The sequence below is a fragment of the Salvelinus fontinalis genome, unplaced genomic scaffold (assembly GCF_029448725.1).
Source record: "Salvelinus fontinalis isolate EN_2023a unplaced genomic scaffold, ASM2944872v1 scaffold_0999, whole genome shotgun sequence".
NCBI lineage: Eukaryota > Metazoa > Chordata > Actinopteri > Salmoniformes > Salmonidae > Salvelinus > Salvelinus fontinalis.
This window is the reverse complement of record NW_026601208.1, coordinates 6,465-25,051: the sequence shown is the minus strand read 5'-3', so window position 1 is coordinate 25,051 and position 18,587 is coordinate 6,465. Positions and strand designations below refer to the sequence as shown.

The 18,587-nt window shown below is 46.3% G+C and overlaps 1 protein-coding gene across 1 annotated transcript in view; it reads right to left on the bottom strand.

The window, feature by feature from the left end:
* Nucleotides 1–17,547, bottom strand: part of LOC129848130 (regulator of G-protein signaling 7-like) — a gene marked incomplete at its 3' end in the record, with an annotated part of 58,880 nt that extends 41,333 nt beyond the window's left edge. Inside the window, exons 1-5 of the mRNA XM_055915604.1 lie at nt 17,321–17,547; nt 14,828–14,879; nt 9,612–9,676; nt 8,823–8,899; nt 7,133–7,214 (exon numbers count right to left, since the gene is read on the bottom strand). Of these exons, the coding sequence (XP_055771579.1) occupies nt 7,133–7,214; nt 8,823–8,899; nt 9,612–9,676; nt 14,828–14,879; nt 17,321–17,401 (357 nt within the window). The remainder of the gene's footprint in view (nt 1–7,132; nt 7,215–8,822; nt 8,900–9,611; nt 9,677–14,827; nt 14,880–17,320) is intronic.
* Nucleotides 17,548–18,587: the final 1,040 nt, after the last annotated feature.

Genomic DNA, 18,587 nt, shown 5'->3' with positions numbered 1-18,587 from the left:
AAGGGCACATTTACATCAGTCTTCTCCAGGCTGTATAGAGAAACAAGGACACATTTACATCAGTCTTCTCCAGGCTGTGGAACAAGGACACATTTCCATCAGTCTTCTCCAGGCTGTGGAACAAGGACACATTTCCATCAGTCTTCTCCAGGCTGTGGAACGAGGACACATTTACATCAGTCTTCTACAGGCTGTGGAACAAGGACACATTTACATCAGTCTTCTCCAGGCTGTATAGAGGAACAAGGACACATTTACATCAGTCTTCTCCAGGCTGTATAGAGGAACAAGGACACATTTACATCAGTCTTCTCCAGGCTGTATAGAGGAACAAGGACACATTTACATCAGTCTTCTCCAGGCTGTATAGAGAAACAAGGACACATTTACATCAGTCTTCTCCAGGCTGTGGAACAAGGACACATTTACATCAGTCTTCTCCAGGCTGTGGAACAAGGACACATTTACATCAGTCTTCTACAGGCTGTGGAACAAGGGCACATTTACATCAGTCTTCTCCAGGCTGTATAGAGAAACAAGGACACATTTACATCAGTCTTCTCCAGGCTGTATAGAGAATCAAGGACACAATTACATCAGTCTTCTCCAGGCTGTATAGAGAAACAAGGACACATTTACATCAGTCTTCTCCAGCCTGTGGAACAAGGACACATTTGAATCAATCTTCTCCAGGCTGTATAGAGGAACAAGGACACATTTCCATCAGTCTTCTCCAGGCTGTATAGAGGAACAAGGACACATTTCCATCAGTCTTCTCCAGGCTGTGGAACAAGGACACATTTACACCAGTCTTCTCCAGGCTGTGAAACAAGGACACATTTCCATCAGTCTTCTCCAGGCTGTGGAACAAGGACACATTTCCATCAGTCTTCTCCAGGCTGTGGAACAAGGACACATTTACACCAGTCTTCTCCAGGCTGTATAGAGAAACAAGGACACATTTACATCAGTCTTCTCCAGGCTGTATAGAGAAACAAGGACACATTTACATCAGTCTTCTCCAGGCTGTGGAACAAGGATACATTTCCATCAGTCTTCTCCAGGCTGTGGAACAAGGACACATTTACATCAGTCTTCTCCAGGCTGTGGAACAAGGACACATTTACATCAGTCTTTTTCAGGCTGTGGAACAAGGACACATTTACATCAGTCTTCTCCAGGCTGTATAGAGAAACAAGGACACATTTACATCAGTCTTCTCCAGGCTGTGTAACAAGGACACATTTACATCAGTCTTCTCCAGGCTGTATAGAGAAACAAGGACACATTTACATCAGTCTTCTCCAGGCTGTATAGAGAAACAAGGACACATTTACATCAGTCTTCTCCAGGCTGTGGAACAAGGACACATTTACATCAGTCTTCTCCAGGCTGTATAGAGGAACAAGGACACATTTCCATCAGTCTTCTCCCGGCTGTGGAACAAGGACACGTTTACATCAGTCTTCTCCAGGCTGTATAGAGGAACAAGGACACATTTACATCAGTCTTCTCCAGGTTGTATAGAGAAACAAGGACACATTTACATCAGTCTTCTCCAGGCTATAAAGAGGAACAAGGACACATTTACATCAGTCTTCTCCAGGCTGTGGAACAAAGACACATTTACATCAGTCTTCTCCAGGCTGTGGAACAAGGACACATTTCCATCAGTGTCACGTTCTGACCATAGTTCTTGTGTGTTTTCCTTGTTTTAGTGTCGGTCAGGACGTGAGCTGGGTGGGCATTCTATGTTTTGTTTCTATGTGGGGATTGTCAATTGGCCTGATATGGTTCTCAATCAGAGTCAGGTGTTTGTCATTGTCTCTGATTGGGAACCATATTAAGGTAGCCTGTTTTGTGTTGGGATTTGAGGGTGGCTGTTTTCTGTATTTGTGTTTCTCTGCACCAGATAGGACTGTTTCGGTTTGCCACGTTTCTTATTTTGTATTTGTATAGTGTTCACGTTTATCGTCTTTTTAATAAAACATGTTGAACACGGAATACGCTGCGCCTTGGTCCGATCCCTGCTACACCTCCTCTTCAAACGAAGAGGAGGAAGGCTGCCGTTACAGAACCACCCACCAAAACCAGACCAAGCAGCGTGGTAATAGATAGCAGCAGCAGCGGCCTATTACACAGGACTCCTGGACATGGGATAGAAATTCAGGACGGTAAGGGACCCTGGGCTAAAGCTGGAGAATATCGCCGCCCTCGTGAAGAGCTGGAGGCAGCTAAAGCCGAGAGGCGGTGGTATGAGGAGGCAGCACGGAAGCGTGGCTGGAAGCCAGAGAGGCAGCCCCAAAAATGTCTTGGGGGGGATAAAGGGGAGTGTGGCGAAGTCAGGTAGGAGACCTGCGCCCACTTCCCGGGCTTACCGTGGAGAGCGAGAGTACGGGCAGACACCGTGTTATGCGGAAGAGCGCACGGTGTCTCCTGTACGTGTGTATAGCCCGGTGCGGTACATCCCAGCTCCACGTATCGGCCGGGCTAGAGTGGGCATTGAGCCAGGTGCCATGAAGCCGGCTCAACGCATCTGGTTTCCAGTGCGTCTCCTCGGGCCGGTGTACATGGCACCAGCCTTACGCATGGTGTCCCCGGTTCGCCAGCACAGCCCAGTGCGGGTTATTCCACCTCCCCGCACTGGACGGGCTACGGGTAGCATTCAACCAGGAAAGGTTGGGCAGGCTCGGTGCTCAAGAGCTCCAGTACGCCTTCACGGTCCGGTATATCCGGTGCCACCTCCTCGCACCAGCCCAGTACCACCAGTGCCAACACCACGCACCAGGCTTCCTGTGCGTCTTCAGAGCCCTGTTCCTCCTCCCCGCACTCGCCCAGTGGTGAGCGTTACCAGCCCAGTACTGTGCGTCTCCAGAGCCCTGTACGCACTGTTCCTTCTCCCCGCACTAGCCTTGAGCTGCGTGCCCTCAGCCCGGTACCACCAGTGCCGGTACCACGCACCAGGCTTATAGTGCGCCTCGAGAGTTCAGTGTGCCCTGTTCCTGCTCCCCGCACTCGCCCAGTGGTGCGTGTCTCCAGTCCGGTACCACCAGTTCCGGCACCACGCACCAGGCCTACTGTGCGCCTCAGCAGGCCAGAGTCTGCCGTCTGCCCAGTGCTGCCTGCGTTGTTTGACTTGTTTGGACGAAGTTTACCGGTAGCTTTTTGGATTCCTTTGTCTGCATGTTGAACGAGTGGATTACTGAAATCAATGGCACCAACTAAACTGACTTTTTTTTATATAAAGAAGGACTTTATCAAACAAAATTACCATTCATTGTGTAGCTGGGACCCTTGGGATTACAAACAGAGGAAGATCTTCAAAGGTAAGTGATTTATTTCATCGCTATTTGTGATTTTTGTGAAGCCTGTGCTGGTTGAAAAAGTATTTTGATGTAGGGCGCTGTCCTCAGATAATCACATGGTATGCTTTTGCCGTAAAGCCTTTTTGAAATCTGACAAAGCGGCTGGATTAATAAGAAGTTAAGCTTGTAAATGATGTAAGACACTTGTATTTTCATGAATGTTTAATATTACGATTTTGTCATTTGAATTTGGCGCTCTGCAATTTCACCAGATGTTGTCAACAGGTTTTGAAATTGCAGAGCGCCAAATTCAAATGACAAAATCGCTAGAGGGTTGCGATCCCTAAGAGGTTTTAGGTAAAAGCATACCATGCAATTATCTGAGAACAGCGCCCCACATCAAAATACTGAAACCGTAACCAACAGGTGTAGACCTCACAGTGAAATACTGACTGACCAGCCCTTAACCAACAGGTGTAGACCTCACAGTGAAATGCTGACTGACCAGCCCTGAACCAACAGGTGTAGACCTCACAGTGAAATACTGACTGACCAGCCCTGAACCAACAGGTGTAGACCTCACAGTGAAATACTGACTGACCAGCCCTTAACCAACAGGTGTAGACCTCACAGTGAAATGCTGACTGACCAGCCCTGAACCAACAGGTGTAGACCTCACAGTGAAATGCTGACTGACCAGCCCTGAACCAACAGGTGTAGACCTCACAGTGAAATACTGACTGACCAGCCCTGAACCAACAGGTGTAGACCTCACAGTGAAATGCTGACTGACCAGCCCTTAACCAACAGGTGTAGACCTCACAGTGAAATACTGACTGACCAGCCCTTAACCAACAGGTGTAGACCTCACAGTGAAATGCTGACTGACCAGCCCTTAACCAACAGGTGTAGACCTCACAGTGAAATACTGACTGACCAGCCCTTAACCAACAGGTGTAGACCTCACAGTGAAATACTGTCTGACCAGCCCTTAACCAACAGGTGTAGACCTCACAGTGAAATGCTGACTGACCAGCCCTGAACCAACAGGTGTAGACCTCACAGTGAAATACTGACTGACCAGCCCTTAACCAACAGGTGTAGACCACACAGTGAAATGCTGACTGACCAGCCCTTAACCAACAGGTGTAGACCACACAGTGAAATACTGACTGACCAGCCCTTAACCAACAGGTGTAGACCACACAGTGAAATGCTGACTGACCAGCCCTTAACCAACAGGTGTAGACCTCACAGTGAAATGCTGACTGACCAGCCCTTAACCAACAGGTGTAGACCTCACAGTGAAATACTGACTGACCAGCCCTTAACCAACAGGTGTAGACCTCACAGTGAAATACTGACTGACCAGCCCTTAACCAACAGGTGTAGACCACACAGTGAAATGCTGACTGACCAGCCCTGAACCAACAGGTGTAGACCTCACAGTGAAATGCTGACTGACCAGCCCTTAACCAACAGGTGTAGACCTCACAGTGAAATGCTGACTGACCAGCCCTTAACCAACAGGTGTAGACCTCACAGTGAAATGCAGACTGACTAGCCCTGAACCAACAGGTGTAGACCTCACAGTGAAATGCAGACTGACCAGCCCTGAACCAACAGGTGTAGACCTCACAGTGAAATACTGACTAACCAGCCGTTAACCAACAGGTGTAGACCTCACAGTGAAATACTGACTGACCAGCCGTTAACCAACAGGTGTAGACCTCACAGTGAAATGCAGACTGACTAGCCCTTAACCAACAGGTGTAGACCTCACAGTGAAATACTGACTGACCAGCCCTTAACCAACAGGTGTAGACCTCACAGTGAAATACTGACTGTCCAGCCCTTAACCAACAGGTGTAGACCTCACAGTGAAATGCAGACTGAATAAGGGCTCGCCAGTCAGCATTTCACTGTGAGGTCTACACCTTAATAGAACAGAGAGAGGTTGTATTCTTACCACTGGTCTGTGGTGACAGGCGAAACAGAGAGAGGTTGTATTCTAACCACTGGTCTGTGGTGACAGGGGAAACAGAGAGGGGTTATATTCTAACCACTGGTCTGTGGTGACAGGGGAAACAGAGAGAGGTTGTATTCTAACCACTGGTCTGTGGTGACAGGGGAAACAGAGAGAGGTTGTATTCTAACCACTGGTCTGTGGTGACAGGGGAAACAGAGAGAGGTTATATTCTAACCACTGGTCTGTGGTGACAGGGGAAACAGAGAGAGGTTATATTCTAACCACTGTCTGACAGGGGAAACAGAGAGAGGTTGTATTCTAACCACTGGTCTGTGGTGACAGGGGAAACAGAGAGAGGTTGTATTCTAACCACTGGTCTGTGGTGACAGGGGAAACAGAGAGAGGTTATATTCTAACCACTGGTCTGTGGTGACAGGGGAAACAGAGAGAGGTTGTATTCTAACCACTGGTCTGTGGTGACAGGGGAAACAGAGAGAGGTTATATTCTAACCACTGGTCTGTGGTGACAGGGGAAACAGAGAGAGGTTGTATTCTAACCACTGGTCTGTGGTGACAGGGGAAACAGAGAGAGGTTGTATTCTAACCACTGGTCTGTGGTGACAGGGGAAACAGAGAGAGGTTATATTCTAACCACTGGTCTGTGGTGACAGGGGAAACAGAGAGAGGTTATATTCTAACCACTGGTCTGTGGTGACAGGGGAAACAGAGAGAGGTTGTATTCTAACCACTGGTTTGTGGTGACAGGGGAAACAGAGAGAGGTTGTATTCTAACCACTGGTCTGTGGTGACAGGGGAAACAGAGAGAGGTTGTATTCTTACCACTGGTCTGTGGTGACAGGGGAAACAGAGAGAGGTTGTATTCTAACCACTGGTCTGTGGTGACAGGGGAAACAGAGAGAGGTTATATTCTAACCACTGGTCTGTGGTGACAGGGGAAACAGAGAGAGGTTGTATTCTAACCACTGGTCTGTGGTGACAGGGGAAACAGAGAGAGGTATTCTAACCACTGGTCTGTGGTGACAGGGGAAACAGAGAGAGGTTATATTCTAACCACTGGTCTGTGGTGACAGGGGAAACAGAGAGAGGTTGTATTCTAACCACTGGTCTGTGGTGACAGGGGAAACAGAGAGAGGTTATATTCTAACCACTGGTCTGTGGTGACAGGGGAAACAGAGAGAGGTTGTATTCTAACCACTGGTCTGTGGTGACAGGGGAAACAGAGAGAGGTTATATTCTAACCACTGGTCTGTGGTGACAGGGGAAACAGAGACTGTATTCTAACCACTGGTCTGTGGTGACAGGGGAAACAGAGAGAGGTTATATTCTAACCACTGGTCTGTGGTGACAGGGGAAACAGAGAGAGGTTGTATTCTAACCACTGCTCTGTGGTGACAGGGGAAACAGAGAGAGGTTATATTCTAACCACTGGTCTGTGGTGACAGGGGAAACAGAGAGAGGTTATATTCTAACCACTGGTCTGTGGTGACAGGGGAAACAGAGAGAGGTTATATTCTAACCACTGGTCTGTGGTGACAGGGGAAACAGAGAGAGGTTATATTCTTACCACTGGTCTGTGGTGACAGGGGAAACAGAGAGAGGTTGTATTCTAACCACTGGTCTGTGGTGACAGGGGAAACAGAGACTGTATTCTAACCACTGGTCTGACAGGGGAAACAGAGAGAGGTTGTATTCTAACCACTGGTCTGTGGTGACAGGGGAAACAGAGAGAGGTTATATTCTTACCACTGGTCTGTGGTGACAGGGGAAACAGAGAGAGGTTATATTCTAACCACTGGTCTGTGGTGACAGGGGAAACAGAGAGAGGTTATATTCTTACCACTGGTCTGTGCACGTCCCAGAAAGCTCTCTCTTGACTGTCCAGAATCTTCCTCTCAATTTTGTCTCTCTTCTTGTCAACTCTGAGTTAAAGGATAGAGGTGGACACCTTGTAACACAGGCATCCCATCATTCATTTAGTTACAGATGTAGGTTCTTCTTTTGATCACCCTGTCGCAGATTAACTTTCTTGACATGTAGGAAAAGTAAAATGTGTAATGTATTTGAGGTTTAAAAAGCTTTCTGAAGTTTGTAATTTTCACTTAGAAATTTCAGACTTGATTTTCCCTGAACCTTTGCAAACATGTTCATTATTTATAATCCACATAATCATTTACATTTCCTGTTGCTGCAGGATAAGTTTCCCGCTGTAGCAAACGGGCTCAAATTAAGATCCTACATCTGTACACTCCTCTCCCGCCTCCCCTTCTCTCCTCTCCCGCTTCCCCTTCTCTCCTCTCCTCTCCCGCCTCCCCTTCTCACCTCTCCCGCCTCCCCTTCTCACCTCTCCCGCCTCCCCTTCTCACCTCTCCCGCCTCCCCTTCTCTCCTCTCCCGCCTCCCCTTCTCTCCTCTCCTCTCCCGCCTCCCCTTCTCTCCTCTCCCGCCTCCCCTTCTCTCCTCTCCTCTCCCGCCTCCCCTCCCCTTCTCTCCTCTCCCGCCTCCCCTTCTCTCCTCTCCTGCCTCCCCTTCTCTCCTCTCCCGCCTCCCCTTCTCTCCTCTCCCGCCTCCCCTTCTCTCCTCTCCCGCCTCCCCTTCTCTCCTCTCCCGCCTCCCCTTCTCTCCTCTCCTGCCTCCCCTTCTCTCCTCTCCCGCCTCCCCTTCTCTCCTCTCCCGCCTCCCCTTCTCTCCTCTCCCGCCTCCCCTTCTCTCCTCTCCCGCCTCCCCTTCTCTCCTCTCCCGCCTCCCCTTCTCTCCTCTCCCGCCTCCCCTCCCCTTCTCTCCTCTCCCGCCTCCCCTTCTCTCCTCTCCCGCCTCCCCTTCTCTCCTCTCCTCTCCCGCCTCCCCTTCTCTCCTCTCCTCTCCCACCTCCCCTTCTCCTCTCCTCTCCCGCCTCCCCTTCTCCTCTCCTCTCCCGCCTCCCCTTCTCACCTCTCCCGCCTCCCCTTCTCTCCTCTCCTCTCCCGCCTCCCCTTCTCTCCTCTCCTCTCCCGCCTCCCCTCCCCTTCTCTCCTCTCCCGCCTCCCCTTCTCTCCTCTCCTTCTCTCCTCTCCCGCCTCCCCTTCTCTCCTCTCCTCTCCCGCCTCCCCTTCTCTCCTCTCCTTCTCTCCTCTCCCGCCTCCCCTTCTCTCCTCTCCTCTCCCGCCTCCCCCCCTTCTCTCCTCTCCTTCTCTCCTCTCCCGCCTCCCCTTCTCTCCTCTCCCGCCTCCCCTTCTCTCCTCTCCCGCCTCCCCTTCTCTCCTCTCCCGCCTCCCCTTCTCTCCTCTCCCGCCTCCCCTCCTCTCCTCTCTTTCCACGTCTGTGAGTAAATTGAGGCAGAAACCTTGAGGCTGTGTTGTTGGGGTGAAAAGGGCTGTTTTACCACTCAAGTCTGCATGCATCAATTCAGCTCAACATGGGTTGCAGCCCAAATGGCACCCTATTCCCTACATAGTGCACTACTTATAACCAAGGGCCAAACAGCACCCACAGTAGTGCACTGTGTAGGGGACAGGGTGCCGTTTGAGAGGCTGGATTGGAGGAGACACTTACTTTGCTTGTGCTTCAGCTTGCATAAATATGAACTCCCATTTCCTGGCGAAGGCCCTCTGTAGTCTGGCTAAGCTCTCCTGAAACACACAGAAACAGACAAACACTTAGTGTCTTATAGTTTACCTCGTACATTAAACATACCTCTGACGGGACTCATAAAGTTGTTTTGAATTGAATACAGTAGTTAACTGCTTTCCAAACTAAGCAGCCTTGTCTCCATCAAATGCAGGACCTGGTTGATTGTTCTTTACGCTAGGATAGAGACGACTGATACAGTAGAATAGAGGAGGTGGAGGGAGGGGAGGGGGGAGGGAGGAGAGGAAGAGATGGAGGGAGGACAGGAAGGAAGGATGGAGGTGGAGGTGGAGAGAGGGAGGGAGGGAGGGGTGGAGGTGGAGGGAGGGGTGGTGGAGAGAGGAAGGGAGGGAGGTGGAGGTGGAGGGAGGATGTGGAGGTGGGAGGAGGTGGAGGAAGATGGAGGGAGGAGGAGGTGGAGGAGGTTGAGAAGGAGATGAGGGAGGGAGGGAGGGAGAGGGAGGGAGGGGTGGAGGTGGAGAGAGGGAGGGAGGGAGGGGTGGAGAGAGGGAGGGAGGGAGGTGGAGGTGGAAAGAGGAAGGGAGGGAGGTGGAGGAGGTTGAGGAGATGAGGGAGGGAGAGAGAGAGGGAGGAAGAGGTGAAGGAGAGGAGGGTGGAGGTGGGAGGAGGGGGAGGTGGGAGGAGGTGGAGGAGGGAAGAAGAGGGAAGGAGGAGGAGGAAGGAGAGGAGGGAGGAAGAGGTGAAGGAGCTTACAGCTTCGTAGTCAGCCAGCTCCAGGCGGGCTTTGTTTTGCATTGTTCTTTTGCAGAGGTAAACAGCTGAAAGAGACAGAGGTGAAAAACAGTCCGTCAGAGAACAATCAGCAGAAACAGTCAGTCAGAGAAACTGTCAATTAGTCCAAAACAATAAGTCAGAGAACAGTCAGTAGAAACAGTCAGTCAGAGAACAGTCAGCAGAAACAGTCAGTCAGGAGAAATATTGTGCTACAGACGTGCCACCTTGTCCCGGACCTGCTGTCTTGACCCTCTCTCTCTCTCTATTGTCTCGACCTCTGAATGCTGGGCTATGAAGAGCCAACTGACATTTACTCCTGAGTTGCTGACCTGTTGCACCCACTGTGGTTATTATTTGACCCTGCTGGTCATCTATGAACGTTTGAACATCTTGAAGAACGATCTGACCTTAATGGCCATGTACTCTTATAATCTCCACCCGGCACAGCCAGAAGAGGACTGGCCACCCCTCAGAGCCTGGTTCCTCTCTAGGTTTCTTCCTAGGTTCTGGCCTTTCTAAGGAGTTTGTCCTAGCCACCGTGCTTCTACACCTGCATTGCTTGCTGTTTGGGGTTTTAGGCTGGGTTTCTGTACAGCACTTTGAGACATCAGCTGATGTACACTGACTGTTGGAACACCGGTTTTTACATGACAGACTGACCAGGTGAAAGATATGATCCCTTATTGATGCCACTTGTTAAATCCACTTCAATCAGATGAAGGGGAGGAGACGGGGTTCGAGAATGATTTTTAACCTTGAGACAATTGAGACATGGATTGTGTATGTGTGCCATTCAGACGGACAAAAGATTTAAGTTCCTTTTGAAGGAGGTATGGTAGTAGGTGCCAGGCGCACCGGTTTGAGTGTGTCAAGAACTGCAACTCTGCTGGGTTTTTCACCCTCAACAGTTTCCCTGTGTGCATCCAGAATGTTCCACCATCCAAAGGACATCCAGCCAACTTGACACAACTGGGGGAAACATTGGAGTCAACATGGGCCAGCATCCCTGAGGAACGCTTTTGACCCCTTGTAGAGTCCATGTTCTGACGAATCGAGGCTGTTCTGAGGGCAAAGGGGGTGCAACTCAATATTAGGAAGGTGTTCCTTAATGTTTCGTACTCTGTGTAAAAAGGGCTTTATAAATAAATGTGATTGATTGATTGATTGAAATAGTCAGTAGAAACAGATACAGGCAGTCATGCAGTGGTTTTCACTGATTGGCTAAGCAAGGCTTCTGTGGCAAACAGACAGAGCTATCCCCAAGCTATCCTACAGTCCCCTTCATCTATCCCCAAGTTATCCTACAGTCCCCTTCATCTATCCCCAAGTTATCCTACAGTCCCCTTCATCTATCCCCAATCTATCCTACAGTCCACTCCATCTATCCTACAGTCCCCATCATCTATCCCCAAGCTATCCTACAGTCCACTTCATCTATCCCCAAGTTATCCTACAGTCCCCTTCATCTATCCCCAAGTTATCCTACAGTCCACTTCATCTATCCCCAAGTTATCCTACAGTCCACTTCATCTATCCCCAAGCTATCCTACAGTCCACTTCATCTATCCCCAAGCTATCCTACAGTCCACTTCATCTATCCCCAAGCTATCCTACAGTCCACTGCATCTGTCCTCAAGCTATCCTACAGTCCACTGCATCTGTCCTCAAGCTATCCTACAGTCCACTTCATCTATCCCCAATCTATCCTACAGTCCACTCCATCTATCCCCAAGCTATCCTACAGTCCACTCCATCTATCCCCAAGCTATCCTACAGTCCACTCCATCTATCCCCAAGCTATCCTACAGTCCACCCCATCTATCCCCAAGCTATCCTACAGTCCACTCCATCTATCCCCAAGCTATCCTACAGTCCACTCCATCTATCCCCAAGCTATCCTACAGTCCACCCCATCTATCCCCAAGCTATCCTACAGTCCACTCCATCTATCCCCAAGCTATCCTACAGTCCACTCCATCTATCCCCAAGCTATCCTACAGTCCACTCCATCTATCCCCAAGCTATCCTACAGTCCACCCCATCTATCCCCAATCTATCCTACAGTCCACTCCATCTATCCCCAAGCTATCCTACAGTCCACTCCATCTATCCCCAAGCTATCCTACAGTCCACTTCATCTATCTCCAAGCTATCCTACAGTCCACTCCATCTATCCCCAATCTATCCTACAGTCCACTCCATCTATCCCCAAGCTATCCTACAGTCCACCCCATCTATCCCCAAGCTATCCTACAGTCCACTCCATCTATCCCCAAGCTATCCTACAGTCCACTTCATCTATCCCCAAGCTATCCTACAGTCCACCCCATCTATCCCCAAGCTATCCTACAGTCCACTTCATAAGATATTAAAAACTGTAATATCTTATGTTTCACCGAGTCGTGGCTGAACGACGACACGGTTAATTAAGAGCAGCTACGTCAGGTAAGACGAGGGGCGGGGGTGTGTGTCTATTTGTCAATAACAGCTGGTGTGTGATGTCATATATTAAAGAAGTCTGGAGGTATTGCACCTCATGATGAACTGTAGACCACACTATCCACCCAAGAGAGTTCTCATCTATATTATTCGTAGCCATCTTTTTACCGCCACAAACCGAAGGAAGCACTAAGACCGCACTCAACCAGCTGTATAACTCTGATGGGGTCAACTTGGGGTCATGATAGGGGCTGTGCCAAATGTTTGATGTATTATAATAATTGATTATGTTGTATTAATAGAAGGGGAAGGGCTATAAGACCCCTCCCCCACTACATTTATAGGCTCCTAGACTACAGATTAACAATACATATATGCATGATAAGGTTTAATACTGTTCCACAGTCCTTTTCTAGTCTCTGCCTCCTATAAGAAACGGTCTGAGAGATGTGTGAGCTATTTGCAGTCAAAACAGGGTGTCTGTGAGAAAGCGCCTCAAGGCTAAAAGAGATTCATAGACACAGACCCCTGCAGGGGAGTGAAAGAGAAAAGAGACTAGTCAGACATACCACTATAAAGCAACTTGGGGAGTGGAAAATTACTGCAGAGTCCTTAGAAAAACACTGGAACTAGTGTCTCTCTTGCAAGTTTATAAAACTGTATTATGCATGGGCTTGGTCTCATGAGTAGAAGGTATTGACATAGGCAGTTACATCACTAGAGGTTGACTGCAAGCATATTTAAAGCAACTTGGACTTTTCCTATTTTGCAGAACTCAGGAGAGACATCAGTTGTATGTTTGATGTTTGATCTTTGACTTCTGTCTACAGCTGTATTTTGATTAAAAAAAATATGATATATAAATGCACATTTTGAGTATTCCTTAATTGTTAAGTAAATAACGGAGCCCAGAAAAGTGGAACCAACAACGCCATAAGCAAACAAGAACAGGCTCAACCAAGGCAAATTAATTACTTAAAAATCATACAATGTGATTTTCTGTTTGTTTTTTTAGATTCCGTCTCTCACAGTTGAAGTGTACCTATGATAACAATTACAGACCTCTACATGCTTTGTAAGTAGGAAAACCTGCAAAATCGGCAGTGTTTCAAATACTCCCCACTGTATATACTGTATTCTATTCTACTGTATTTTAATCTATGCCACTCCGACAATGCTCATCCTAATATTTATATATTTCATTATTTTACTTTTAGGTTATGTGTATTGTTGTGAATTGTTAGATATTGCTGCACTGTTGGAGCTAGAAACACAAGCATTTTGCTACAATAACATCTGCTAAACATGTGTATGTGACAAATACAATTTGATTTGGATTTGTTTTGACAGACAGGGTATTGGTTTCCTGGTTGTATACCAGACAGGAAACGGACAGACAGGGTATTGGTTTCCTGGTTGTATACCAGACAGGAAACAGACAGACAGGGTATTGGTTTCCTGGTTGTATACCAGACAGGAAACAGACAGACAGGGTATTGGTTTCCTGGTTGTATACCAGACAGGAAACGGACAGACAGGGTATTGGTTTCCTGGTTGTATACCAGACAGGAAACAGACAGACAGGGTATTGGTTTCCTGGTTGTATACCAGACAGGAAACGGACAGACAGGGTATTGGTTTCCTGGTTGTATACCAGACAGGAAACAGACAGACAGGGTATTGGTTTCCTGGTTGTATACCAGACAGGAAACAGACAGACAGGGTATTGGTTTCCTGGTTGTATACCAGACAGGAAACAGACAGACAGGGTATTGGTTTCCTGGTTGTATACCAGACAGGAAACAGACAGACAGGGTATTGGTTTCCTGGTTGTATACCAGACAGGAAACAGACAGACAGGGTATTGGTTTCCTGGTTGTATACCAGACAGGAAACAGACAGACAGGGTATTGGTTTCCTGGTTGTATACCAGACAGGAAACAGACAGACAGGGTATTGGTTTCCTGGTTGTATACCAGACAGGAAACAGACAGACAGGGTATTGGTTTCCTGGTTATATACCAAACAGGAAACAGACAGACAGGGTATTGGTTTCCTGGTTGTATACCAGACAGGAAACGGACAGACAGGGTATTGGTTTCCTGGTTGTATACCAGACAGGAAACAGACAGACAGGGTATTGGTTTCCTGGTTATATACCAGACAGGAAACAGACAGACAGGGTATTGGTTAATTGGTTTCCTGGTTATATACCAGACAGGAAACATACAGACAGGGTATTGGTTAATTGGTTTCCTGGTTGTATACCAGACAGGAAACAGACAGACAGGGTATTGGTTTCCTGGTTGTATACCAGACAGGAAACAGGCAGACAGGGTATTGGTTAATTAGTTTCCTGGTTATATACCAAACAGGAAACGGACAGACAGGGTATTGGTTTCCTGGTTATATACCAGACAAACAGGGTAATAGTTTATTGGTGTCCTGGTTGTATACCAGTAAACTGAATATGAATATTGTTCAGCTGCTTTTGTTTTCATAGATATCCTGTCAGAACAGTAATCCATCTGGCTGCAGGAAGTAGCTTCCATCTGGAGGGATGACTGGAGCTCTGGGCCGACTTAGCAGAGCAGAACAGAACAGCAAAGTAGCCTGGACTTCCTGGTCTGGACAATGGTTTAATGCGTCTCTGTGTGTGTGTGACAATTAGGGGATTTAGGTCATAGTCTGCTGTATTGTCTGCTGTATTCTCGGCTGTACTCACCATAGTCTGCTGTACTGTCTGCTGTACTCACCATAGTCTGTGTTCTCGGGTTCCCAACAGTTAGATGGCCAGAAGTAGGGAGTCTGAGAGAGAGAGAGAGAAGGTGGGAGGGGGAGAGAGAAGGGGGAGAGGGAGGGAGGGAGAAAAGGGCAACTTAGTGAAGAACAAAAACACCATTGTAAATACAACCCATATTTATGTTTATTTATTTTCCCTTTTGTACTTTAACCATTTGCACATAGTCACAACACTGTATATATACATAATATGTCTTTATTGTTTTGGAACTTCTGTGAGTGTAATGTTTACTCTTCATTTTTATTGGTTATTTCACTTACATGTTTCCCGTGCCAATAAAGCCCTTTGAATTGAATTGAAATTGAATTGAGAGGAACAAAGTGTGAGAGAGTGCATGGTGAAATGATTCCAACAGATTCTCTACGGACCCATATGATTCTAACAGATTCTCTACGGACCCATATGATTCTAACAGACTCTCTATGGACCCATATGATTCTAACAGACTCTCTATGGACCCATATGATTCTAACAGACTCTCTATGGACCCATATGATTCTAATAGACCCTCTATGGACCCATATGATTCTAACAGACTCTCTATGGACCCATATGATTCTAACAGACTCTCTATGGACCCATATGATTCTAACAGACTCTCTATGGACCCATATGATTCTAACAGACTCTCTATGGACCCATATGATTCCAACAGACTCTCTATGGACCCATATGATTCCAACAGACTCTCTATAGACCCATATGATTCTAACAGACTCTCTATGGACCCATATGATTCCAACAGACTCTCTATGGACCCATATGATTCTAACAGACTCTCTATGGACCCATATGATTCTAACAGACTCTCTATGGACCCATATGATTCTAACAGACTCTCTATGGACCCATATGATTCTAACAGACTCTCTATGGACCCATATGATTCCAACAGACTCTCTATGGACCCATATGATTCTAACAGACTCTCTATGGACCCATATGATTCTAATAGACTCTCTGTGGACCCATATGATTCTAACAGACTCTCTATGGACACATATGATTCTAACAGACTCTCTATGGACCCATATGATTCTAATAGACTCTCTATGGACCCATATGATTCCAACAGACTCTCTATGGACCCATATGATTCTAACAGACTCTCTATGGACCCATATGATTCTAATAGACCCTCTATGGACCCATATGATTCTAACAGACTCTCTATGGACCCATATGATTCTAACAGACTCTCTATGGACCCATATGATTCTAATAGACTCTCTATGGACCCATATGATTCTAATAGACTCTCTATGGACCCATATGATTCTAACAGACTCTCTATGGACCCATATGATTCTAACAGACTCTCTATGGACCCATATGATTCTAATAGACTCTCTAGGGACCCATATGATTCTAATAGACTCTCTATGGACCCATATGATTCTAACAGACTCTCTATGGACCCATATGATTCTAATAGACTCTCTATGGACCCATATGATTCTAATAGACTCTCTATGGACCCATATGATTCTAACAGACTCTCTATGGACCCATATGATTCTAATAGACTCTCTATGGACCCATATGATTCTAATAGACTCTCTAGGGACCCATATGATTCTAATAGACTCTCTATGGACCCATATGATTCTAATAGACTCTCTATGGACCCATATGATTCTAATAGACTCTCTATGGACCCATATGATTCTAATAGACTCTCTATGGACCCATATGATTCTAATAGACCCTCTATGGACCCATATGATTCTAATAGACTCTCTATGGACCCATGTGATTCTAACAGACTCTCTATGGACCCATATGATTCTAATAGACTCTCTATGGACCCATATGATTCTAACAGACTCTCTATGGACCCATATGATTCCAACAGACTCTCTATGGACCCATATGATTCTAATAGACTCTCTATGAACCCATATGATTCTAATAGACTCTCTATGGACCCATATGATTCTAACAGACTCTCTATGGACCCATATGATTCCAACAGACTCTCTATGGACCCATATGATTCCAACAGACTCTCTATGGACCCATATGATTCTAATAGACCCTCACTGTTGTTTCTATAGTGGAACATTCTGTAAACAAACATCTGTAAACATGACCTATAGTTTATACCTAATCTGTAAACATGACCTATAGTTTATACCTGATCTGTAAACATTAGCTGTAGTTTACACCTGATCTGTAAACATGACCTATAGTTTAAACCTGATCTGTAAACATTAGCTGTAGTTTATACCAGCTGCACAACTCTATCAAAGCATTACTTGCCAATATTGATAGAATACTGTGGTTTCAGGTATTCAGATAATATTAGATCAACTGAAGGGATATTTGTTTTGTACAGTACTGAATGTTTCTTCTGTCTCTACGTCCTACTGGGATAGGGTTGTGTTAGTAGATGAGTGTTTGACTGGTTCAATTGCTACAGTAGAAGTTGATCTGATGTTAGTACCTGAAACCTGTAGAAGGTGCCGTCGTCCTTCAGTGTGAGCACATGGTCTGAGATGGGGAAGAAGTAGCCGTGGGCTGCCATCAGAGTGCCAAGGTGGAGGGCCTCTACTGTAACACAACAACAACAAAAACATCAACAACAACATCAACAATAACAACATCATCAACATCATCAACATCAACAACATCATCAACAACATCATCAACAACATCATCAACAACAACATCAACAACAACATCATCAATAACATCAACAATAACATCAACAACAACATCAACATCAACATCATCAATAACATCAACAACATCAACAACAACAACATCATCAACAACAACATCAACAACAACATCATCAATAACATCAACAACATCATCAACAACAACATCAACAACAACATCATCAACAACAACAACAACAACAACATCAACATCATCAACAACAAAAACAACATATTCAACAACAACAACATCAGCAACATCAACATCATCAACAATAACATCAACAACAATAACAAGATCCTCATCATCATCCATCATCAAAAATAACATCATCATCATCAATCTCCACTGCTAAACAACGTCAACAATAACATCAACAACAATAACAACATCTCCATCATCCATCATCAATCTCCACTGCTAAACAACATCAATCCCACCATGTTTCAACATTGGTAGAGAATGTTTTAATCGAGCTCTCCCCTCACCCCACAGAGCTCTAACTGAGGCGTTGAGGCCGATTAGGTAAAGCTCAATAAAGAGCAGTGATACTAGCGAGAGCAGTGTGCAGGTTTCTTCATTAATGCATGACGAACACATAAAGCTCAATAAAGAGCAGTGATACTAGCGAGAACAGTGTGCAGGTTTCTCCATTAATGCATGTAGAACACATAAAGCTCAATAAAGAGCAGTGATACTAGCGAGAGCAGCGTGCAGGTTTCTCCATTAATGCATGAAGAACACATAAAGCTCAATAAAGAGCAGTGTGCAGGTTTCTTCATTAATGCATGAAGAACACATAAAGCTCAATAAAGAGCAGTGTGCAGGTTTCTCCATTAATGCATGAAGAACACATAAAGCTCAACAAAGAGCAGTGTGCAGGTTTCTCCATTAATGCATGAAGAACACATAAAGCTCAATAAAGAGCAGTGTGCAGGTTTCTTCATTAATGCATGAGGAACACATAAAGCTCAATAAAGAGCAGTGATACTAGCGAGAGCAGTGTGCAGGTTTCTTCATTAATGCATGAAGAACACATAAAGCTCAAT